This window comes from Falco biarmicus, chromosome 6, assembly GCF_023638135.1.
Source record: "Falco biarmicus isolate bFalBia1 chromosome 6, bFalBia1.pri, whole genome shotgun sequence".
Taxonomy (NCBI): domain Eukaryota; kingdom Metazoa; phylum Chordata; class Aves; order Falconiformes; family Falconidae; genus Falco; species Falco biarmicus.
Window position 1 is genome coordinate 20,122,511 of NC_079293.1, and position 24,843 is coordinate 20,147,353.

The following is a 24,843-nucleotide window of genomic DNA, read 5'->3' on the forward strand; positions in this document are numbered from 1 at the left end:
TTGCTGCCAAAAAGATTGTTTTCTGAGCTATTCTTCGCCTCCCTCCACCGTTTCTTCTTCAGGTCTCCCATCTGATAGGAGTTACTACTTTTTGTTCTCAAAGCTTGCTGACACTGTCACATTTTACTCACTGTCAAGATACTGACTTGCTTGTCACTTTAGACCATAATGCTAGCTACTGTTAGCCACATGTTAAGAGGCTGCTTCAAACTTTCTCACATAGCATACCTCATGCTTTGCAGGATCTTCTTATGCTTAACTAGAAAAAAAATAATCATCTGTTTTCCTTGAACTGCTTCAACAAAGTTCCCTTTTCCTCTGTTAACACTCCAAACCCAAAATGGTTAAACCCCTGAGCAACAGTACCCAAGTGGAATGACCTTGATGTTGTCTTCTATAGGCACCCTGAAGGCTACTACCTATAAATTCCACCTTCCTTCAAAGGCAGAAGTGTCTTTCAGAAGTCTCATCTTCCTAACATCAATTATTAATGTCACCTTAAGGACAGATGGGATTGGTGTAGGTGCTTAGAGAAGAAACAGTATGCTGGAGCCTGTCCCAGAGGAGCTAAGTAATGCTTGAGGGTACTTTCAAACAGGCAACATACATCTCCCCCCACAGCCTTGCCAACTGTTCCCCCTAAACGAAGCACTCCAGAGGGAATACAATATAGCAGAGCAATTAATTTAGCCCCAGGGGCCCTCTTGAACAACAGTATCTTAACATCCTCTCTTGCTGACCAGTATTTCCTTGAAGCGTCCTGCCTGCCAGCCTGTAACCATCTTTTCCCTACAACTGTCTCCTGTTTTGTCCTTCTGTTTCAAGCTTAAAAGACTTATGGTACTTACATTTATTGTATATATATATATATATACCTGTGTGGGTACAATATATAAAACAATGATGTAGTTGTAGCTGATGTTGCAGCTGTAGTTGATCTAGGTGAAGTCATCATTGTTGTCAATCTTAGAAGAGAAATTTTTAGTTTGGACAGAATGTTACCACATGAAGAAAGTAGAGTCAAATCTGAACCCAAGCGACAAAATTTCTAACTGTAGATAGTCCGTGGGTGGCATGGCCTCCTTTGTGTTTTTTTTATGGTATAACAAATTGGGGTTCGGAACATATGTAGATATAAATATTTTCTATTGCTCCAGCCTGGAAGACTATTACAACTAAAGAAATCATTAAATGTTTCAAGTCTAAAAACAGAGCTATTGAAAAGAGAATGTGTTAAGTGAGCGTATTCGGAACTGTGCTCTCTGTTTTTACTAACAGTTAAAGAGCTTATGTGATAAAACCACATTTTGATGAAGTTGCTCATGGAGAAGATTTCTACTTCCTGACTTCCTCACCCTAAATCTGTGTTCTGCTGAAGATTTCTCTTCTTACAGACTTTTTTTCCCCAACATTCTATTTTGAATTTTAAGCTTTCACATTTTTTAACTGAAGACTTCACAATAACCTTCTGGCAGAAGCTACTGCCTTCTGTCTCCACTGGCAAGTACAAATTCTGGTTATGGGTTCCCCCAAGCATTCCTTTTTAATAAGTATATAGTAAATTTCCGGCTATATTCTGAATCAGTAGTTTTGCTTAAATATGTGCAAATAAATATTCCTGTGCCTTACAGAAAGATGCTTCTTCCTCCCAGAAAACAAAAACAGAGAAACACGGATTCAAAATGATTAACATAATAAGATGAAAAATGAAAAGAAAATGAGAAATATAACCTTTCAGACCTTATATATATATATATATATATATATATATATATATATATATATATATGGCATAGGGAAGCAAAAGGACAAGCTTTCAATTAAAAATAAATCCTTGTCATTACCTTTAAATCACCCTGATTAGTACAAACAGTCTTGACATATACACTCCCCCATACCGTCTATAGGGAATAGAGAGAAATATTGCCTCTGTTCAACCTCATAAATTCGGGGATTTTTATGGTAGTACATTAGGTGCTTAAAATACAACAGAGAGATTACAGTCATTAGGTTAGATCATCTTCTGTAATTACCACGTTTAGGTACCACACTTGCACACTGAGCTCAGGTCAGGTTGGTGGAGATTTCTGCTGGAATGGCAAGCTTCAGTTCCACAGTAATCTTCTGGCTGTCTTGAGTTTGGCAAAACTTTTGAGTCACACAGGGTTTATAAAAGTCCCTGTGACAGCTACCTGAACCTGCAGAGAGCCTGAAATGTTAGGGGGGGGATGGTGGGGGGGGGGGTGGTGGTGTCTGTGTTGTTTGTCTCAGTAAGGCACTAAGTCAGGTGACAAGTGATAAGGTGCTAAAGGCCAGCATTGTTTATGCACATGGTTTACTGTCATAGGGGGTAAGAAAGGAGAGACGGCATCTTTTGCAGTGATGGTGGTGCCTAGTTATTTGGCCTTATCTAGGTGCTATGAAGGGAAGAAATCACCACTTGTTTAGCTCAGCAGAGAAGGATCCAGGTCCCAAAATCTCAGTAAAGCCCAGAAAATCCTCAGAAGAATGGCAAGCCTCAGGAAACAGTCGATCTAACCCAGATGAGTCAAGACCAAGAAAACACATATTATTTTGTACTGGAGCTTCTGCAGAATCTGCAGGGTTAAACAGCAAATTCTTAAATTAAGAGTGCTTACTTAAACACCACAGAAAGAAATGATACAATCAATAGTTTTGACTAGACCCAGACAACCATAAATGGAGTTTATTTATAACTTTTTAACTATTCTAACTCAATAGACAACCACCACAAAACAAAACTAAAACCGATTGTGATCTGTTGGGCCAGATGCAGTGCAAAAAAGTCCTTGTTTTAAAAAGCTAAGCCTCAGACTACTGCAGGCCAGAAAGGAAGAGTCTCAGCTAAAGCTTAGTGACCATTTCTGTCTTTCTCATCATCATTAGCAAATCCCCCCAGTCCGCTGACAAGGAGTAAGCGGAGGGCTGTACACTGGGAGCAGCTCTGACTGGGGGTTTCTGCACAGCAGCTGGGCTACATGATATCTGGTACTAACAAGCATTAGCATCATTTCACTTTTACGAACTCAAAAATTAATCCCCCGAGGCGTTTTTGAAATATGGATGAGCACTGCGAGTGGATCCCTCCGGGAGCGCTGGGGCCCGGCCCCGCAGCGCAGCGGCCCGTGGGGCTCCGGGCGCGGGCGGGTGGGGCAGGCGGGGCAGGGCGTGAAGGCCGCGTGCGGGCGGGGGGGACGGCTGGCCACGAGATGGCAGCAACGCCACGTCCTTCTCGGCAGCTTGCCTGGCCCTGGATTTTTTTTTTTTTTTTTTTTTTTTGAGTGAGAACAGCAACGTTTATACATAAATACAAGCTTATTACAAAGTCAGCCTACCTCGTTCAGTGCCCATTCACCACCTTCTTGCAACTTACAATGAGAAAACAACTTTGCATATTTCACCACGAGAGAAAACTCATCATAAATTAATAATTACAACCCTGAAACTACCTTTCCAAAGATGTTCGCGTTTCTGTCTTTCTTTCCTATGAACCTCTGTATTTTAATTAAGGATATAGGTAAGCATTAATTATGGAGTCAGGCCCAGTGTGCAGTGGGGGTGGTGATCTTTACAATTCTTGTTGGATTGAAAGTCGGTTAGGGGCCCTTTTTTGCCAGCCGTTTGTAAGTAAGCCTGGCACACAAACCGTTGGCAAAGAGCACGACCTGCCGGGGACGTGGGAGCAGGGGGACCCGTGACAGGCTAGCCCTGGGCCACCAGTCCCTTCCCCGCGGGCTCAGGGAACCAGTCCTGCCGGGTCCAGGGGGGTGGTGGGGAAGACTGCACGGTGCCATGGCTGATCTGGGTGGGTTGGTTTTTGTTGTTGTTGCTTTGGAAAGGATACTTAATGGCAGAAACTATTCTTGGCAACAGGAGCACCCGGGAATGGCAACATAAAGACAAAGTGTTTCTCAAGGAGACGTTGGCTCCCATCCTTCTTCCCCTTAGGACCGACAGCTTGTTCTGATGGGAAACTTGGAAAGAACGAGCAGGGCACATTTTGGACCTGAGAGCCTTCCTCTCTCCCGAGCGGGGACCAGAGCAGCGGGGAGTCTCACCTGGGACTAGGGGTTCCCACCCCACCCAGGCACACGCACCCCACGCACCCCACAGGGGAGCCGGGCTGCGGGCAGAGCCAGGGGACAGGGCGCTGGGGCACTGCAGCAGGAGCCCCCGGGCAGGTGTCGCCCTGCGGCCGCCACCCGTCCCCGCGCCGGGGGGGCGCCGGGCCGAGGGAAAGCCTTCTCTCCGCGGGCGCTTTCGGGGGGCGGTGGCAGCCGACCGGGGCCGCGGCCGGGGCGGGGGGGTGGGGGCGCGGCCGGGGCGAGGGGGCCGTGCGGGGCCGGCCGGCGGAGCGGGGCGGCTGGGGCTTGGCGTGTGCCGGCTGCGCAGCGCCGGCCCCTTCCCCTCTCCGTGGGAAGGGATGGTTGAGTCCGGCGGCGGCTTCTCGTGTGGCTGGCAGCCGCTCCGCTGCGCTGCCTGCGCTGCTCTCGCCGCGATCCCTCCCTCCCTCTCCCCACCTCCTCCTCCTCCTCCTCCTCCTCCTCCTCCTCCTCCTCCTCCTCCTCCTCCTCCTCTTCCTCGCACTCCCCGCATCCCTCTCCTGCTGCCGCCGCTGCTCGGCTCTCCCCGCCGGCGGCCGTGGATGCTGCGCTGCCCGCGGCACCGGGCGCGCCTCCCCTCCCTCCCCGCCCTCCCCTCCCCTGGGCGGGCGGCGGGCCGGCGGCGCCGGGGCTCCGCGGGCGCTGAGCGGCGCAGCCCCGCCGCGGCGCGGGACTGATGCTATGAGCAGAGCGGAGCGAGCCGCCCGCGCAGTCCTGCAGGAGGCGTCGGGCGCTGCGCGGCGCTCGGGACCCGGAGCGCTCCTCTCCGCCTCTCCTCGCCCTGTGGTGGTTATTTGGCGCTGTCCTTAGCCCCGCTGCCGCTCGGAGGACACGGTCGCAGCCGAGAAGAGCCGCCGGGGGTTTTGTGTGAGTGTGTGTGTGTGTGGAATAACTGCAGACATGACTGCGTGGAGGAAATTCAAGTCTCTGCTGGTTTTCTGCGCGGGGCTCCTCACTGCAGCTCAGGGTAAGATTTGGGTTTCTTGCACCGGATTCGTGTAGGCAGTGGTAATGGCACTGATTTTCCCCCCTCAGCTAAACCGCTAACGCTCGGCTGAGCTCTCCCCCTCGCTTCGTTTCTGCGTCGGGAAACAGCAGGCTCCCCGAGCCCAGTCTCCCTTCTCCCTGCCTCCTACCGGCTCCGCCGGCGCTCCCCGAGGGCTCGGTTCCCGGCCGGCCACTTCCCCCGGGAGAAGCCAGCCCCCAGGAGTTGGGCAGTAGCGGCTGCGGCGCCGCGGGGGGAGCCGTGCGCATCCAGCCAGCCTGGGCAGCGCCGGAGTTTGGGAACACTTCGCTCTCCGCGCACGCACGAACGGCGCTCGCTGCCGTGCGAGGGACAGTCCCCGGGCTGGCAAGTTTGGCTCTCCCCTCCTCCCGCCTCCCCGGCTTTTGCCGTGCTCGGGGGGAGCGCAGAGTGGGTGGCCGCGGAGAGCCGCCCCCGCCTGCCTTCAGCCGGCTCCGCTCCCCGCAAGTTACGCGAAGGCGGGGTTGCGGCGCCGGGGACCCCTCCGCCAGCCGCCTGCCCGTGCCGGGGGGAAGAGGGCCCCTTTCTGCTGGGCGTGCGGTGGGGAGCGTCTCCCACCCCCAGCTGGGGTTCTCCTTAAAATCAGTGGGGGGAGGGAGGAGAAACGAGGGGGCTGACGGTGGAGAATTGGGTTACACAACTTCAGTGCTGGCCTCAGCCCCATCACTTGCCTCATCGCTGGAGACAACAACTTCCCCATTATTCACTTCGCCTCTCATTAGCCCTGCGCTTTTTCATGCTGTGGGAGAGAGAGAGAGGGAGACGAGAGAGGGCGGGAGGGAATGAGGGAGGGAGGGAGGGAGGCGAGTGTGTATGGGGGGGGGGGACAGAGGGAGAGAGAAAGAAAAGGAGGCTGCTCGCAGCTAGGCACCTGTCCCCGTTACAGCCGCTGCCTTCTCCCACCTCGCTCCCGGCTGTTTCTGCCTGCCTCCGGGAGGACGGTTCTCCTTGCGGTCTGTGCTGTCTGAGGCTCCCTTAACCCTTCCGAGGCGCTTTACATCGTTCCCACCATTTTCTTTTTCTCACCGCTTTTTTCGGTGCGGGGGTGGTAGGAGCGGGGGAGCCGACCGCGGCCCGGGCCGGCGGGCGAGGCCGGAGCCTTCCCCATCCTGCGGGCGCCCGCGGCCGGGCTCCTTCGCCGCCTGGGCGGCAATGCAGGGCGCCCGCCCTCCGGTAGCCCCCGGCCCTGCCGTCCGCAGGGGGAGGCGGCGCAAGGCCAGCCCGGTCCGCCGGCAGCCGGGCGGGGGCTTTGCCCGGTCTGGAGGAGCGGCAGCGGCTCCGCGCCAGCCCGGTGATTCCGCTGCTCTGCCCGGATCCTGCCGCTGCCTAGGCTCGCTCGGCAACGCCGCCGGCTGCGCCCGGTCGCGCTGTCTCCGTGGGGAAGGGAGCGCGGGGGGAGGCGAGGCGCCCGGCTCCGGGGGCCGTGCGGCGGGCGGCTCCTGGGGACGGGGCTGTGCTCGGTGGCACATGCAGCCCGGAGCCGGCGGGGGCTCCTCGGCGCGGCCGCCCTGCCCAAACTTCCAGCATCGCCCCCCGCCCCGGTGCTTCGGTCCCTGCCCGCGCGGGGCTGGGCAGCCGCTGTCAGCCCGCACACCTGCGGGGCGCCCCAGCGCTGCCCCGGGCAGGAGCCGAACGGCCGGGCGGCCGAGCCCCGGGCAGGGTGGCGGAGCCCCGGGCAGGGGCCGGGCGGGCGGCGAACACGGGGGCCCGGCCGCCCCGGGACGAGCTGCGGCCGCGGCCGCGCCGGCTCCCGGGGCGGGCCGACAGCCGCGACTCATTTATTAAATACACTGTAGCTGGTTCTGTCGTTTGACATTTAAGTGTTTTCTTTTCATGGCTGACAGCACATATGAAAAGCTGGAGGCTGGATCATGGTTATTCAACGGAGATTCGACGTGTTTTGCTTACATACAAAGGCTTTGCCAGGAACATTTGGGCACTGCCTCTAATGCTGCTCTGCAGAATGTAATTATACCTCTCTTAATGTGGAGCAGCAACACACCTACTTAAAAGGCTACAAACTGACTTAATATTGAAGTCAAACAACAGGTAGAAGGGGAACCAGCGGGGACATTTGACATAATTCTTTCCCATTTACCTTCCCAGGCAATCGGGCACAGCTATCTATATTTAGTCAAATGTAATCCCGAGGCTGAAATTACATTTCTAGTTTAGAGAGTGAAAGAACTCCTTTCTTAGTAACATGAAGAGCCTAGGCTTTTGGGAGCATGTAAAATTTTAATTAATAGATCCCCAGAACTCTATATTACTAGCCCCTCGGCAGTCAAATCATTTGGTAGTCACTGTAAATGGGAATTCACCCGGGGTTTGGTTGGTTTGGGGGTTTTATGAGGGGGAGAGAGGAAAAAAAAAAAGTGCTGAATTTCTGGAGGTGTTGCCACAGGCGTTCCCAGCTCTTTCAGTAAAATAAGAAGTAGGCTGCTTTCCACATTGTTCCTTGTTATGAAATGAAATGGAAACCCTTTGTTGCTGTGCAATTTTCTGTAACTTTTTAAAAGGACAAGAAAGGATAAAAATGAACATACATCATTGTTCATTGTGGTAGACTTGAGGTGCAGTTCTATAGATTTCTTTGGACTCATCTTGTCTGACTGATGCACCTGAGTGTTTTAGAAAACATTTGGGGGATTCTTCCCTGTCCATTATGCTTTAAGCATCAAGGGAAATTAGCATGGAGTCATTTAAAGGAACCACTTTCCCAGAAACTACCATATCATACCAGTTATGCTTCAACAAGACAGGCAGCACAGTGTTCAGCTCTGCATGTTAAGATGGGCTTCTTTATAGAGTCATTTGCTAATTCTGATAGGTTATATCCTAGCAAAAGCAAACATAAAAAACTATTGATTTGCTTGAAATACAAACCACGTCAGTATCATTTCTGCAAAAATTCATGCTGCTAGGGAACAAATGGTAGATCTAGACAGAACTCCGACTCAAATTCAAGATAAAAGATTAAAATATCTTTCTGCTATGACCTGAGGTCTGTGGACAGCCTATTTTCAATGTAGGAATACATATTGCCTAATACTTAAAATTGTCCCAGTACATGTTTTCAAGATCATTTCCTGCACTTGTTCAGATAACCAAATACGACACCTTCACTGCCACCTCATTGCCTCAAACAAGCTGTACATAAGCAGGCTTATACACAGAGGTATCATTCAGATTAATGGAAACAGCAAAGGGAAAATATTTCTGTTCTTAAATTGAATTCAGACCGTTAAAGGACTCCCGTATCTACAGCTTAGGATTTTGTTTAAAAAAGAAAAGAAAAGAAAAGAGAAAAGAAATAAACCCCCAACCATTTTATGTACCCTCTGTTTGCTGCTATCATTTTGTCAAAATAATTGCTATGACTACATCACAGAAAGTTACCGCTATGTTTAAGGCCTACTCCTGCCGGACTGAGAGTGTTTGTCTCTTTTAAAGTCATGTATTTTCCCCCTCCAAAGCAGTGTTTCTCAAACTGTGAAGCTGGTCTCTCTGGAGAGGCTCTATTCTCTTCCAAAGAAGACTAAAGCAATTCTAGGAAAATGAACTGAAAAAAGGATTTTTTAAAAGAGCATCAGAGCTCAGTGTTGAATACCCAGCTACAAAACCAAGTATTTGATGGATGTGTTCTCCATCCCCCAGCCCAGTGAGGAACTGGCCATAGGAAGACAGAAAAGACAATAGGCAGCTCTGACCACCTAATATTTTAATGTAAAAATGCATGTACTTTTTTGTAAGATCTGTCTTTTGCGATTTTCCATCAAGATATGTATATAAAGTCCTTAAATCTGTATAGGAATAGGAAATATGGTCAATTTGAATACAATGTAGTGGAGAACATATCAGTTCAGCAACGGTTGCCCAAACACTTGTTTTACACCTTTGAACTCATAGATGAGATTTGAATTTCCACTGTCAGCCAGTTCAAGGCTATCAGTTTCTCTGGTGTGTGTGGAACAAGATACTTGTGTGAGGAGCTGGAGATGGTATACAAGCACATGGAGGCGTGAGCACACATGAACTTCAGGATGTATTGGAATTTGTGAGGGCACTTCAGCACCATCTGTAATCTGTATATACAGGAGCCATTCTGCAGATTGTTTTCTGTTTATTTTACTGACTGTCACTCCCATGTCCCTTTCTACAGACAAGTATGAGTTTGATAAGGCATGGGGGCTTTTGCGGGGGGGGGAGGGTGGTATGTGTCGTATTTTTTTTCCCCTGCAGACTGCTTTTTCTACACAAATATGTAATCTAGCTCTTCATCTTATTATTACTTATTGTGTGGTAGTATTATTATGTATGCATTGACACACACAAGTTTTAAAAAGCCACCTATGGGAGTTGGGCCTCAATAGCATTTACATACATGAAAACTGTGCCCCCACCTAATTAGCAACAATCTGAAACTGTAAATATTTTAAACAGAAACCAACGCATTCAGGATCTACCACTGCTCTCTGGAAAGGCTGAAGAGCCTTAGGGACCACCGTTTTCAGCTTTTTCAAGACATGTAATCTGTATACTGGCACATTAAACTTCCTCTCGCAACCTTTCCTCAGGGAAGAAGCTGCTTAATAGTGTGACTGTATAAAACCTCCAATGACTTTAAAGAGAAGATGTAATTCCATTTAGGTCAAATCTGCATTGAGTTCTCCTGTCTCTTTGACCAAGGTGACATTATTCTGGTAAAGCGCTTTGAGTGTCGGCAGAGATGGTGCCAGGCAGCCCATGGCCAGCAGGGCTGCCTGGCAGGAGGGGACCTGATGGCTCATCTGTACGGGCCACTGCAGCAGGCATGTAAGTATGAGATGGGATCTCTAATAAAACTCGAGCATACAACCAGATCTAAATCAGGGACACCGAATGAGAAGCTGGCCTCTAGTTCTCCATATGGCTGCAAGATCAGCCAGATTAGACTGAGCTAAATTGGACATTCTTCCAGTTTCTGCAGTGAACAAAGAATAGGAATCATATGGAAATTCTCCTAATGTGTATGAATCACTTTACTTAGATGTTTTACTTTTCTACATCAGTTGCAATTTCCTTTAAACCATTTTTATCAATCAGTAACTTTTGAAATAGGGGAAAATGCCATTAATACCTGAGGAGAGCTGTGAGGTCTTACTTTGTCCTCACCCAACTTTGTTCTGGCTGGATGAAAGGCTTCACTCCACTATATGACATTTCTATTGCATTTAAGAAAATCTACACCCTATTTGTTATAAGAATTTCTCAACAGAATAACTGCTTAAACAAATTACTTGTATTATTGCTAGTGTTACATTGACACACAAAGGCAACATTTATCAGTTGCCTGCATTTAGTAATTGAACGGTAAATGGAGGCATGCATGCGCTGAAAACTCTTACAGGAGTAATAATGCATCTTATTGCCAATAACAAGTCTTACTTGCTCAGAGAGAATAATTTTTTTTCTGCATTTCTTACTTATAAAAAAAAAAAAGGAGGGAGAGAAAACGAGGAGAGTTTCTTGCCATTTTTACCTGGAGGGCACATTCAATTAAAAGGTCAGAGCAAGATTTAATCACTGTTATATTGCTGATGATTAACCAGAATTCCTCTTGATTAATCAGAATATAATCAATGATTTGCATTTAGGAAAAGATAAGCAAAAAAAAAAACAAACCACAATTTCTTGCAATTACAGTAATGCTTTAATTTCCAGCACAAAAATTAATCCCCATTTGTTACCATTTTATAATTATTAAATTATACATTTTAACAATAAATTCATGCATATTCTGAAATAGTGATTCTAATTCTTTCAACTTCATTTTTTGTCTCATCACTGTCAAATAAAAGGTAACTTTGGGCACTTATGAGGACCCTGTTCTGCTGCAGTGGAAACTGAAATTTCTATTGATTCCAGCGGTAGCTGGATTCACCAGTTTTGAAAACATTGCCGCTCTGAATAAGGCAGGCATGGTAGGTACTGCAGCTGAATTGTGGAGCCAGACCCTTTTTAATATGAGCTGTTGTGGCTGAGAACTTCTAAAAATGTTTACGTCCAAGTATGACTGGAAATAAAAAAAAGGAAAACTGGATGAGTCTGAGCAATCAACCTTGATAATAATAAAATATACATCTATTTATGGAAGTAATTTGGTTTTAATCACTATCTCTGATATCTCCAAGCATGGTTTTATCTGACCTCTACCTTGCTTCCTGGGGTCTTTTTCCTTAAAGAAATTGTGAAGGACAATATACAGAGAAACCTAGTATCATTTTATTCTTCAGATATTTTATGTCTCTTACAGTATCCCATGGATACTGAAGTACAGAATCACGTTCTGTATTCATGCCTCCGTTGTACAGTGGTTTTCCAAAAGAAACATTTGCAGCAGTGCAGCTGACACAGAGCTGAATAAATAATAATGAATAAAACTTTGTGTGCACTGTTTTGCAAACTTGCATAAAATATGGTCAGCATTTTAAAATTACATTTTGCAGCACTTGCTTCATGCCTTATTCTCAATTTCAAGGCAATGACTTTTCCATGCAATTTTGCCAAACATGAAGTTTTTCTTATTTCTTGTCTGAAAGTTTTCCTTGTCTTTCTTATTAGCGAGCCATTTCTAAACCTATATTGGAGGGTTTTTTGAATTAAAATGTTCTTACAATTCTGTTGATTGCAGCAAACCATTGACACTTGCCAGAGGGATCTGGGGATATATCTTTTCCTCACCCTATGATTTGCAGATAAAATGTAGCCATGATGTAATACTTCATAAATAATTTTTTACTTCCTTTGGCCTGTGTTACTTGCCATATGGTGTTCACGGACAAAACCAAGAGAACACAAATACTCAAATTTACGTTTTGCTTACACTGGTGCTGAATCACCAGCAATGTACAGTGCACTGGGAAAAAAAGTGCCGCCAGCATTGCTCCGTATCTGAAGCTCAGGTTGAAGGCTGGACCTAAACACACTGAGGACCACAGCCAGAATATTTTCTTTTTTAAATGGTGGCCCAGCTATAGCTTGGATTTAAAGCATTTCCACTGTGCTTGCAATTTGTGCTGCTGAAATGGATGGAGGAGCTTGGCTCACTTTGCTGAGTGTATCCAAAATACATCAACGAGAGCTTAGGCTTGGCTTCGGGCATCGTGCTTAAGCTAGAACTTGCCTTGTATGAGTGCATCAGGGTTCAGTTTGAACTCATGGTGTGTATAACACGCACCATGTAGCCTGGGATCCACATCAGACTGCCCATGTCCAATACAGCTGGATGTGCAAGGAACAGGGAAGTGATTTTGTCAGCAAGCAGCTAATGCTGGGAAGCAAGCAGCTAGATATCACAGGAATACATGTGAGCTCATGAAACCCGCCTTGCCCTGAAGCTGAGGAAAAAAAACATAGGTGACTGTGAGGGTAAGAAAAAAAGAGAGAGTGATGCTTATTGCACAAGAGTGCAGTTTTTGAAAAGGCCATTTTGATTAAGAAAAAAAAGGCAAAGTGGTTTAACTTATTTTTAGACTAATTTTACACGCCTCTAGTTGTGAAACAAATGGTCATGACAAATCATACTGTTCTCACTAATGTCTGTGGGATATCAATGCAGAATCTGCCTGCTTCCAAGTAACTAAGTACACTATTTTAGCTTTGCCCCAGCAGCCAGATTCTCTACTGGTATCCCACTGATGTTTCTTATAATACATAGATAGAGTCATACCAAGTTGGGTTTTTGGGGTTTTGTTTTTTTGTTTGTTTGGGGTTTTTTTTTGGGGGGGGGGCAGGGGCAGAAGCTGTTTTATAACTCACTTTTAGAACCTCAGTACAATCAAGCAACAGCCAATATCATGTTTGGTGACCCGATGCATTTCTAAACATCTCTCTTGAGAAATTAATTAAATGGTTGGCTTTCTGGGCTGCACGCACACATTGCTGGGTCATGCGGAGCTTCTAATTCCCCAGCTCCCCAAGTCCTCCTCAGGGCTGCTTTCAATTCATTCTCCACCCAGCCTGTATTTGTGCTTGGGATTGCCCTGATCCACGTGGAGGACCTGGCACTTGACCTTGCTGAACTTCATGAAGTTCGCATGGGCCCACCTCAAGCCTGTCAAGGGCCCCATGGAGGTGTCCCTTCCCTCCAGCACATTGACTGCATCACACAGCTTGGTGTCATTTATATTGAAGATATATGATGCCTCAAAGTGTCTGACCTATCTGAAGCGTATCTCACTGCCCTGGCTTTCACTAGTTATATTATTTATTTGGTTCTGAGGAGAAATTAACCATTAATTGCTTTCTTTAGCATCATTTAATAAACAGAGTGATGGCATGGAGATGATCTACGCAAACAGCAAAGAAGGATTTCTTCAACTCATGTTGCCATGACAATTTAGATTTTTCCTGTCAACTCTTGAGAAGCTCTGAAGTAATTTTTTTAAAGCAATGAATCAGGGAATATTTTGGAAATTGAAGTTGCTCTCTTTTTTTCAATTTAGTATAATTTAACACAGTGAGGGGCCTGACCCAAAAGATTTTAAAATATACACACAAGAACTATTGCAAAAAACATAACATCATGAAACCCTCTTCATTCATCTCTGGTGATTTACACCAGCAGAGAAGCTGACTTCAGATACATTATAAGTGATTTAGATTTCATTTATTAACTATATGATAATAATAAATAGTCATCATAAAAACAGTAATGGATAATGAGGAGTGGAGAGGCCAGCTTATAGCTGTCATTTTGATCTTCACGACAATATTTTATCTTCCAGCTATTTTGAGGAAATTAGATTACAGAAGGATGGTAGAACAAAGAAGGACTAATTATTTTATTTTTGTAACCTTTCAAGTTAAAGAATTGCTTCACTGAAGGAGGAATAAAGTCAAAAGGCTGTTGTCCACATATTTAAATTATTGTCCAAGATATGTCCCATATACTATGTTATTACCAACTGAACTGAACTTCACTCTCTTGATTTGTTTTAAATGGATTGTTTTGAAAAATACCTAAAACTAGTCCAAACTACTTCAGTCTAATTCTTAAGAAATAAATTACTGGCTTTAGGAGGTATTTCTTAGGTTGCTGTTAGCAGTGAGGCAAACATGGTAAACAAAAAGAAGATAACGTGAAGTGCTGTTTCTGCTGGGAAAATGTTTCTCTGTATAGAAGACAAGAAAAGTAGCTCAGTAATGGTTTTCTTTTTAAAATGTTCCTGGCAGATGATGGCTACTGAGTTGGTGTGGTTTGTTTACCGCTTTGCAATGGATTTGAGATGAGTCATATCACACAAGAAGGAGAATTGAGAATTTGTTTTGTCAAAGTGAATTCAGTTTTCCTTTTATATATATACACTCAAATTATTAGTCCTCTTTAAACAGAGATACCTAATTGATTATTTTTTTTTAGTGTTGATTCTTGTTGTGTCCTTTAATCTGAGGTCCTGTTACTAGAAATGGTAAGTCCAGATCTATAATTTCTGTATACTGGGTAAGGTGACTGAGCTGGAGTCCCCTTTCAGTTAGCCTCATACATCTTCTTTAAAGTAGTAGCCGTTTTATTGTCAGCCTAGTTTGGATCATGATAATTTCAACCTCTACGAGCACAACTGGGTTTTTGTCAAGCCTTTCTATCCACTTTCCTTCAGAGCAGGAGTTGACTGAGTAAGGACCAGAGGATGGCTCCTGAATATTTCACATTGCAGAGAAATCTTTAATTCTTATTATTTCCCTACTGGTTTTAAAAGTTCACTTTACTGGTGATGCATCTCGATGTTATCCACAAACAGTGTTAAGGTAAAGAAGTGGTATTTGTATGAATATTTGATAAAGAAACAGACTTGTGGATGGAATACAGTTACAAGGCATCAGATCATAGACATTCAGCATGAAAAACAGCCTTCTTTTTCCAAAATATCTGATGGAAGAGGAGATCCATTTATTGAATAAAACAGCATGTACATGTTGAACAATAAAAGTGTCTGTCTGAGCTCATTCTACCTGCAAAACAAGTTTTAGTGTCAAGTTCAAGGATGCTGGGAAGGGGGCAGAAGGTACTGTTTATTGTCAAGAGCCTGCATTTGTAGTTCCCACTGTCATAAGAGAAAGCTGCAGATCTCAGCACTTTTGAACATCAAGGAATTTGTACTGTACGTACTTCTACACTTGAGAACCATCATAATCTGAATGCAATATAGTGCCTTAGATAGAATGGATAGACAACAATATTCAACATTTACTACTGTTATTTCCCAGGTCGTATCTGAATTAAACAAAGTTTCCAAATTTACAGCTGTGTTATTTTTTAGAAAGGAGAGATTCCTCAAGGGAAGTTGTGGTTTGTTTTTCTTTACAACTGTTGTACTTAAGTAATTCTGTGTATGAAAAAAACCCCAACAACAAACCTGGATCTGAGGTACTGTGGAACAAAATGTTTGTGATTACAAAGTAAACATTAAATGCAGCAGCAAATCAGAATTTGGAGTGATGCCAACTCATAGACTACTGGCTGTATTGCATAATGGAGGCTGCTGTCCTGCCCAGAATTAAGAACAATCAGTTCCACCTCCTCTTTTTTTCCTCTATGAGTATTCATCATTTTTACATTTATCCCACATTGATGGTAACTAATTGCAATTCCTTGAGGCTCCATTTTTCTTTCTGGGAAACAGGCCGTTTGTAAGCGGTGAGGCAGGCTCTGGTGGGAAAAAAATATCTACCCAGTTTTACCACTGTAGGACAGGCACCAGATTCCTTTTGATATAATTGTACATTGCTCTGAAGACCATGTTTGCAGGATGGATAGATCTGTGCAAATGTTTTGAATGGGCTTTGTCACGGTATTGGGTTTGTGTGGCAAGGTTCGGGGCGGGGGCTGCAGGTGTGACTTCTGTGAGAAGCTGCCAGAAGCTTCCCCCATGTCCAGCAGAGCCAATGCCAGCTGGCTCCAAGATGGAGCCACCAATGGCCAAGGCCGAGCCCACCAGTGATGGTGGTAGTGTCTCTGGGATAACATATTTAAGAAAGGGAAAAGTAAACACCTGTCCAACACCAATAGCCAGATGGAGAGAGGAATGAGAATATGTGAGAGCAACAACTCTGTGGACACCAGGGCCAGTGCAGAAAGAGGGGTGGGAGATGCTCCAGGCGGTGGAGCAGAGATTCCCCTGCAGCCCATGGTGAAGACCATGATGAGGCAGGCTGTCCCCCTGCAGTCCGTGGAGGTCCATGGCGGAGCAGATATCCTCCTGCAGTCTGTGGAGGATCCCATGCCGGAGCAGGTGGATGCCCAAAAGAGGCTGTGACCCCATGGGAAGCCCATGGTGGAGCAGAATCCTGGCAGGACCTGTGGACAGAGGAGCCCAGGCTGGAGCAGGTTTGCTGGCAGTATTTGTGACCCTGTGGAGGACCCACGCTGGAGCAGCCTGTGCCTAAAGGGCTGCACCCAATGGAAGGGACCACACTGGAGCAGTGTGTAAAGAACTGCAGCCTGTGGGAAGGGCTCACACTGGAGAAGTTCATGGAGGACTGCCTCCTGTGGGAGGGACCCCATGCTGGAGCAGGGGAGGAATGTGAGGAGCCTCCCCTTGAGGAGGAAGGAGCAGCAGAGACGGCATGTGACGGACTGATGGCAGCCCCCATTGCCTGTCCCCCTGCACTGCTGAGGGGGAGGAGGGAGAGCAAATTAGGAGTGAAGTTAAGCCTAGGAAGAATGGAGGAAGGTGTTGGTAAGATCTGACTTTATTTGTCATCACTGGTTTGATTGGTAATAAATTAAATTAATTTCCCCTAGCCAAGTCTATTTTGCCCACAGTGGTAATTGTTGAGTGATCTGTCCCTGTCTTTTTTTCAGCCCATGAAACTTTTGTTATATTTTCTCTTCCCTGCCCAGCTGAGGGGAGTGATAGAGCGGTTTTTGTGGGCATCTGGTGTCCAGCCAGGGTCAGCCCTGCACAGTCACATAGCACTGGTAATTTCAGATACAGTTTTGTAAAGCAGAAGCATTTTGCGTGACTCTCAACAGCAGTTCGCTTCTCAGTTCTACTTTAGTCACACTGCTGTTGTCTAGGTACTATCCCAAAAGAGCGATGTGTGTGAGGATGAGGTCCCCTGGGGGGAAAAAATCAATTAAAAATAGAAACTACTCTTTGATGCTAGAAAGATAATGTACTGCCCACTGTGAAAAAGTAAGTTTTTATGGTGACAGACTGTCTCAGGTGAGGGACAGCCATGCAGCAGAGGACAGTATAGGCAGCCAATGGAGATCATTCTGATATTTCATTGACACACTCTCCAACAGTGCCACTGAGGACCATCTCAGAAAAAAGCTACATATGAAAAAGTATGACAGCATTTACTCAGGGTTTCAGTCAGGACTATTCTATTTTTTTAAATCAAGCCTTACTCTTGTCATTTAGTGTCTTCCCCTCATTTTTTTTTTCTCGGATATTTATTATTATACTTATTATTTAAATGAAAGTTTATTAGGCAGTGATACATGTATAGTGTGATTTATTAATTTGCTTTATGGTAAATCCTGGAATATAGGGACCCATCATAGAACAGATTATATGAAATGGACAACATGGACAGCATTATGACAGGGAGCTCGGGTCTGGGGAATGTTATTTCCTGCATGACCAGAATCAAGCAAAAAGCCTTATCTTCTGAAAGAGCCCACAGCAGCTTCATGCTGCCCTGTATTTTACAGAGGACAATGCCCAGATTAGTTCACTTGCATCCATCAATAATTATTAAAATTGTTTTCTGATTCCCATTACTGGTATTTGTCTTACTGAAGAGCAATGCATAATCACTTTTCCATACTGTCTCCAGTATACTGGTGTGTGTGTGCATGTATATATATATATATTTACACACACACACTGGTGTATACCAGAGTATACCAGAGGCATACTGGTGTAATCTTACTAAGCAGAACTGGTAATATAGCTCAAAACTTGAAATGTCTGCTGGCAAGTGCTGTCAGTGGAAGCCCTGGTGCCACTACAGTGCAGGTCTGATGTGGTCTGATAAATAATGACTGATTCCCTCATGGGCATGGTAGTTCAGTTGCTGGGCTGATACACAGGCTTTACGCTGATGTGCTGAAAATAATGGCATTTATTTTGTAGGACTGGCAGAGCTGGCACCATCAGATTTGCATCATTAAACACTATTTCTCTTTCCTTTCCCCTTGCTGTTTCTTTAAAATTTTCCTTTTTCAGACCTTACCTTTCTTGCTCCAGTCACTCTATAATTTCCTTCTCTGCTGAAGGAGTATAAGAGACCACCTTTATTATGTTCCAAAGTGGCTGTTTAACATTCCTATGGAAGAAGGCACCCAGGGTCTAGTATGTGACGACTCCTGCACTGGGAGCAACCGGTGCAAAGGTTGAAGATGGGCACAGGGCACTCTTAAGACCTGAAGAACTAAGTCAGTGACATAAACTGTGTCCAGATTCTGTGCACGTACTTTGAATTTGGGTAAGTTTAAGTCTGCACATATTTAAAAATGCAAAAAGCGTCACATCAAATCAGACCAGAATAACCTCTCTCTGACAATGGCCATTAGCAAATGCATTGAAAAAATTGCAGATATAGACAGCCTTATATTTTAGCAGCCTCTAGCCAGTTTAGGGAACTCTCAGCCAGAGGTTGCATCTATGTTCAACATCCATCAACAAATTTAACCTTCATGAATCTGTTCTTGAACCTATTCATAATTCAGGCACCACACTATTTTCTGACAATCTGTTTTACAATGTAATTCCTGCTGTGTGGAAAACCACTGCCTTTTTCTTGTTTTGCAGCTTCTACCTGCTCATTTCCCTGGTCACTTCCAGCTCTTTGGAAACACTTCACCCTGCACAGAACTTTGCATCTGATAGATGGGAAGGGGTGAATTTGTAAATTACACACTTTTCACACATACACCTTAAAATTTCATATGGGTTTTTATATTAACTGACTTCAATTAATATTTCATTATAAACAGCCACTTCCCTCTATCCCACCATCTCATTACCTAGTTTTTATTCTCATCAATATTTTGATTATTTGCTTTCCAGTAAATAGTAAAGACTGTATGTCGTGACCATCTGAATGACAGTGATGTTTGACATTTTCCCCTGTGAGAGATTTATGAATGGACAACAGAGAAAATGCTTAGAAAAACTAGGTCCTGGTAAGAAATGAATACAGCAAAACGAGTGCTTAGTGATCTCCTCTCCCACTGACACTGACTTTCATGGAATGTGTTAGTAGCTCATTGGTAATATCAAATGCACTGTGTAGTAGCTTCATCTTGCATATATATTATTTGCCCCTCTGTGGCCCAACATATCACTGATCACAAGTCATATCTTGATGGTGTTCTCTCCTGGGACAACAAGCAAAAAGTCTGGTGAAAACTGGTGAGTGTTGTGACAAACTTTAATGAGAGGATCTGGTGAACAATTGGGTTTCTGCAGAGATTAGGGAAGCACTGCAAGAATTTCTGTTAGAAAAGTTTTAGGAAGAGGTCCATTATACTGAAAACACTGAAACCATGTCATTCTTTTAAATCAGCCAATTTCCCCTCTCCCAAGGTCCAGAACAAATGGCAGAAAATAAAAAAAAATAACACTGAAAATTGTGCCCTTAGATAGAGGTTTATTTCAAACCTTAAAACATGCAAGATATTCTTTGAGCTCCAATCCATAGGGTTCTGGTTTTAGTTTCATCTTAGAAAATTTGTCACTGTCTGAAAAAAAATTGTTTCTCTTGTTCCCTAAGACAGCAGCCTTTCTACTTATGTTTAAGCTGTATTTGAATAGGATATACAGATTCTGCCCTTCCCCTTTATTCTACCTCTTCCTCGCAGGACCGTCTGTAGGAAAGCCTATCAGCATTATAAAAACAAAATGGAAGTGATGCAAATAAATAATTAGCGAAAGCATAGCTGTCCATTATGAACAAGAGTAACATGAGATAGAAGAAACCAGAATCTCTTTAATGTTAGCAAGTCTCCCATGATTGTTCTTGCTCCTTCATTCTGAAAGTCTCTTTTCATTTCCATAAAAGAGAAAATTCTGAATATTTTTTGATAGAATCTATTCAGGAAAGGAAGGTATTAATTACTCCTGTCCAGTGCAAACAAAATCATTGCTTAGCTTTTGAGAACTGAGAAGAACACAGGTGTTAGAAGTATGACTGGAAAAGGACTACAGCTCAACAAGATGTAGTGTGTCTGACATACTGCAATCTAAATTTCCAGCAAGATGAGGGAAAGATTGAGTTCTTTTAGTAGGACTGTTTTAATGGGATAATAAAATTATTTTTCAAGCAAGTTTTGTTTTCTGCTTGATTCAAAGAAATCAAACATTTATTAAAATGACAAAGTGTCTGAACAGCTAAAGATTATGATCAAAAAACAGATTAAGTTTACAAATAAATATTGTGTTTAATTAAAAACTCATTGCTCATTTTAGGTAGCAATATTTTAATGCTGGTTTGGGATGATATAAAAAAGTGTGTAGTCCTGTGTTTATATATTAAGCTTGTCTCTTTAAGAATTATTCACTTGACCACAAGAAAAAGTGTCATATAGAATATCTCAACCATTTTCATCGAAGGATCAGATGGCATGTTCATTTAGTTACTTGAATTAGTAGAAAAGTGTTTCTTCAGAGAAAATTATTTAAAGACATTTAGTTAAATTGTAACATTCCTTACTGTTATGTTGCTGGCGTAATCCTTCAGTATCTGTCTTCTCTCTGCCTAGAATAATTTTTGGTTAGTATAGCATGTGTATCTGAAAATTTCAGAAAATAAACCCCTGCTGATTATTCTAATGCAATATAACATAACTTGTTTATTCAAGAGCTAGATCTGAGATGTGCTGAACTCTTCAGTTCCTAATTAATTTCATGGATGTTGAGGACACTCAGCAGTAAATAAATACACTGAAGGATTTAAGCATTAAGTTCTCCCTTTATTGTGAAGATATTTACATCTAGTACTTAGATTACTGAACTACCACTCAGTGGCTACCTTAATCCCCAAAACACTCAAATTTACATGTCTTTTTTTATTTAGAAAATTTCCTTTGAGCCTAAAATTACATTTCTGGGCATGCTCAGAATGGTTGCATACTGTCAATTTGTATAGAACTGTTACTGAACAGTCATTGTAATCTTCAATATAGATGCTTTTCCATAGGGATAAAACTGCTTGGCTTTCTTTAAGCGTGCCTACCAACTCTGGTCTTACATAAGGTGTTCCTGGGGGTGGAAGTGGTGCCCTCTCATTTTCCCACAGTAGAGAGAGTAATTTAACAGTTGGAGCACTCTAGCTAGATTGTGAAAAATCTACATTCAGCTTCCTCTTCCCTGAGAAAGTTAAAGCCTGTCACATCTTTTTCTGGCATATACTGTGACTGCCCTAGGCTCTCCCCTGTTGGTGCCGTGAAGCTTTCTGGATAAAGTTTCCTTTGGAGGTAGAAGCTTTGGGTTCCAAACTTTGCTCAAAGGACCTCAATATAAAATGTTAAAAAAGCTGCTGGAACAGTAACTGGACTCCTACTAGTCCCCTCTTACACAGAGAGCATTACTTGCCACATCAGAGTCATGCTCCCGGTTGGGTTTCTGTCCTGCTCAGTGAATATTCAATTATTCTATGAAAAGTGGAACTGTAAGTACTCCACTAGGAATACTGCTCTGGGGCTCATTTGCCAGGAAACACCTAAAAGATAGGTGCTGCAACATGTGTTTTCAGTTCATTTGTGGGAACAATCAATAGCTTTTATCATTAGGGACTAAACAATTATCATGTTATGCCCTGCAAATAAAATCTACAAGAAAATCTTACAAAGAGAGCTATGCTATTATCAGGGAGATTTAGCCTGATATTGTCACATCTCCGCTGACATCACCATTGATATTGGAGGGATGAAAAAGTTTAGGTTTATGTATAATACTCCCATTTGAATTTGCATGCATTGGTCTTAAGGTTCCCAGTTACTATAGTGTAGTATCATGAATATGATATAAATACATGTGTATGTATATCTGAGAAAAATAGAGAGAATTGAAGTAATTTCAATCCCTTGTGGAGATAGTCCCATAGTTACCTTTCACTGTTCTTCAAGTTTCGTCCATTTTTTTAATCATGTAAAAACTTTCCCTTTGAGTGCACCAGTCACAGCAAGCTGCTGTCACACAGGGAGATGTTTTGTCTGAAATATCCCACCCTAAGCCACTGAAGTTCTACAGCTCAAGTCCTTGACCTTGAACTTCAGCCAGGGATTTCTGAAATACTGGAGTGATGTTCTTACAGTGTATTGCCTTATCAGCTGCAACATTACATGGATTTTCATGTCAGGGCACAGGGAGTCATGTAATCGAGTCTGAAGGGCACAGATGTGTAAATTTATCACTAAGTCCATTTCCCTCAGGACGACATACTGCATTTTGGCTTCCTGTACGTGGAAGAATGCATGTGGAACTGGTTTTGATAGCTATCCAGCACGCAAAAAATTACAGCACCCTGGAAAGCTCCTCCCCACCTGCATGAATGCAAAGCAACCAAAATCTTGTGAATTTTACCACTCTATATTGACAACAGTAGTTTGTTCCATTTTACTACATGTAGGAAAATAGCACATACACATGGACACACGAAAACCCCTGCCAACAACAAAAGAAATGGCATGAAGCACACGCTTTTTGTGATTTTTGGTTTTTTCATCAAAACCAGTTTTGAAAACGTACTTTTAAACAACTAGTAAGGAACCTGGAGGGACAAAAGACTACTTACAGACAAAATTTCAACAAGCTCTGTCCAGGAATTATTTTTTCAGATTGAAAAAAAGCAAGCAAAGTTTCCAAAAAGATCAAAGACAGTCCAAGAAACTATATATCACTGAATTTAACAAGGGATGTGGGGAAAATCAAACTACCACAAGCAAGTGTGAAAGAACAGCTTGAAAATCAGTTTGATTAAGGATAACCAGCATAGATTCAGGCAGGGGAGGTCATGCTTAACTAACCTGCTGGAGTTCTTTGAAGGTATTACTGCCATTGTAGATAAGGGAAATTCAATGGATGTAGTCTACTCGTAAGCCTTTGACAAGGCACCACATCTGAGATTAATGGCTAAGAGAACTCATCATGAAAGCAAAGAAACTGTGGGATGGAAAACTAGTTTAAGTGTAGACCACAACGAGAAAATCTGGACAGTTTCTGAGGAGTCAGTGTTAGGCCCTCTGTTGCTCATGATTATATATGTCTGAACCTAAGTGATGGGGGGAGAATTTGTAGCTTCTGTGGGATCTGAAAGCATAGCAAGAAGCACAGAGCAACGTGATGGTATGTGTTGTATCATCTATATAACTTGCCTAGCAAAAATAGAATTTGGCTAGGAAAATACAGAAAAATTAATCTAGGAACACAAAACCAAATTAGAAAATACTCACTAAATTAAACAATCATCCTATATACACTAAGCAGGAAAGCAAATCAGAAATTACTGAGGAAATAAATTGAAGCCATCAGCCCGGAGCAAAGCAGCATTTTTAAAGGTCAACAAGATGCAAAGATGTTTCATAAGGCAGAAAACATATCAAAGAAAACAAAGAATATTATCAGTGTACACAAAACCATAGTAAAAGAATCTCTAGAATGTGGTCTACAATATTGCTAATAGCTGTTCAGGGAAAATATTATATTCATTTTGGGATTCATTGTAGGGAAACAAAGGATATAAGGTCCCAATAGCTGAACTGTGAAGAACGTTAAAGAACCTCAGGGTTTTTTTACAGTAAGCCAGGAAAATATATGATGTTTTTATTATAGTAGGACCCAGGGATTCTAGTCAAAATAAGATCCTATTGTGTTAGGCTTGCTAACAGAAGGTAGCACTTTCACGTGCCAAGGAACTTATAATAAAACAGCTTAACTATACAGACAAGGGGGGAAAAAAGACACAAAGGACATGGTAATTTATCCAAAGAAGTTCTGTGCCTGAATTGTGATCTAGGATTCATATTTTATGAGTCCCAACTCAATATTTTGTATAAGTTACATTACTCCTTTATAGATGTAAAGATTTTGCTTAATATGGGATAGAAAACCTAGGTAATTATCTTTTTTATACATATATATAAGCTGAGATATAGAAAATTCTTACTCTGCATTTATTCAGGTCTTAACCTAAGTCACTGATTCCACAGACCTCTACTTAAATCTAATAAAGATTAGATTAAGTTCTTAAGGAATCTTCATATTAATTCCTAAATATCTGAATGCTGGAGTAAAAAATACATAATAATTTTTAAGGGAAAATAATTAAATAATATATAAGTAAGTCCAGTAGGCATTTTCCTTTTTGTGAGAAAAACGAGGTAAATAAAATTAACAAAAATTGATTGAAATGGCATTTTTTTAATTAGGATTGGCTTCATTCTTCATTACTTTCTTATGTTCTGAGGTCTGCTAGAAAAAAAAAAAAAAATTCTTAGAAGATCAGCATTTCCCCCTAGTTATGGAAAGTTTCTTTGCTGTATGACTCAGAGCTTTGAAGTTCATATATTCAATCTTTTCTTTCATACATATATTAACTCTTATAGCTAGGGCTATATCCAAAAAGGGGCTTTTCTGCTACAGCGCTAGGATCCCTGGTGTCTAACTTCAAACATCTTGTCCCAAAAACTGAAAGCAGAAG

At 43.3% G+C, this 24,843-nt stretch overlaps 1 protein-coding gene across 1 annotated transcript in view; it reads left to right on the top strand.

Annotated features, from left to right (window-relative positions):
• The first annotated feature begins 4,671 nt into the window (after positions 1-4,671).
• The window catches only part of CSMD1 (CUB and Sushi multiple domains 1), a 1,210,323-nt gene continuing 1,190,151 nt past the window's right edge, over positions 4,672-24,843 (top strand). Inside the window, exon 1 of the mRNA XM_056344568.1 lies at positions 4,672-5,091. Within this exon, the coding sequence (XP_056200543.1) occupies positions 5,025-5,091 (67 nt within the window). The 5' untranslated portion in view covers positions 4,672-5,024. The remainder of the gene's footprint in view (positions 5,092-24,843) is intronic.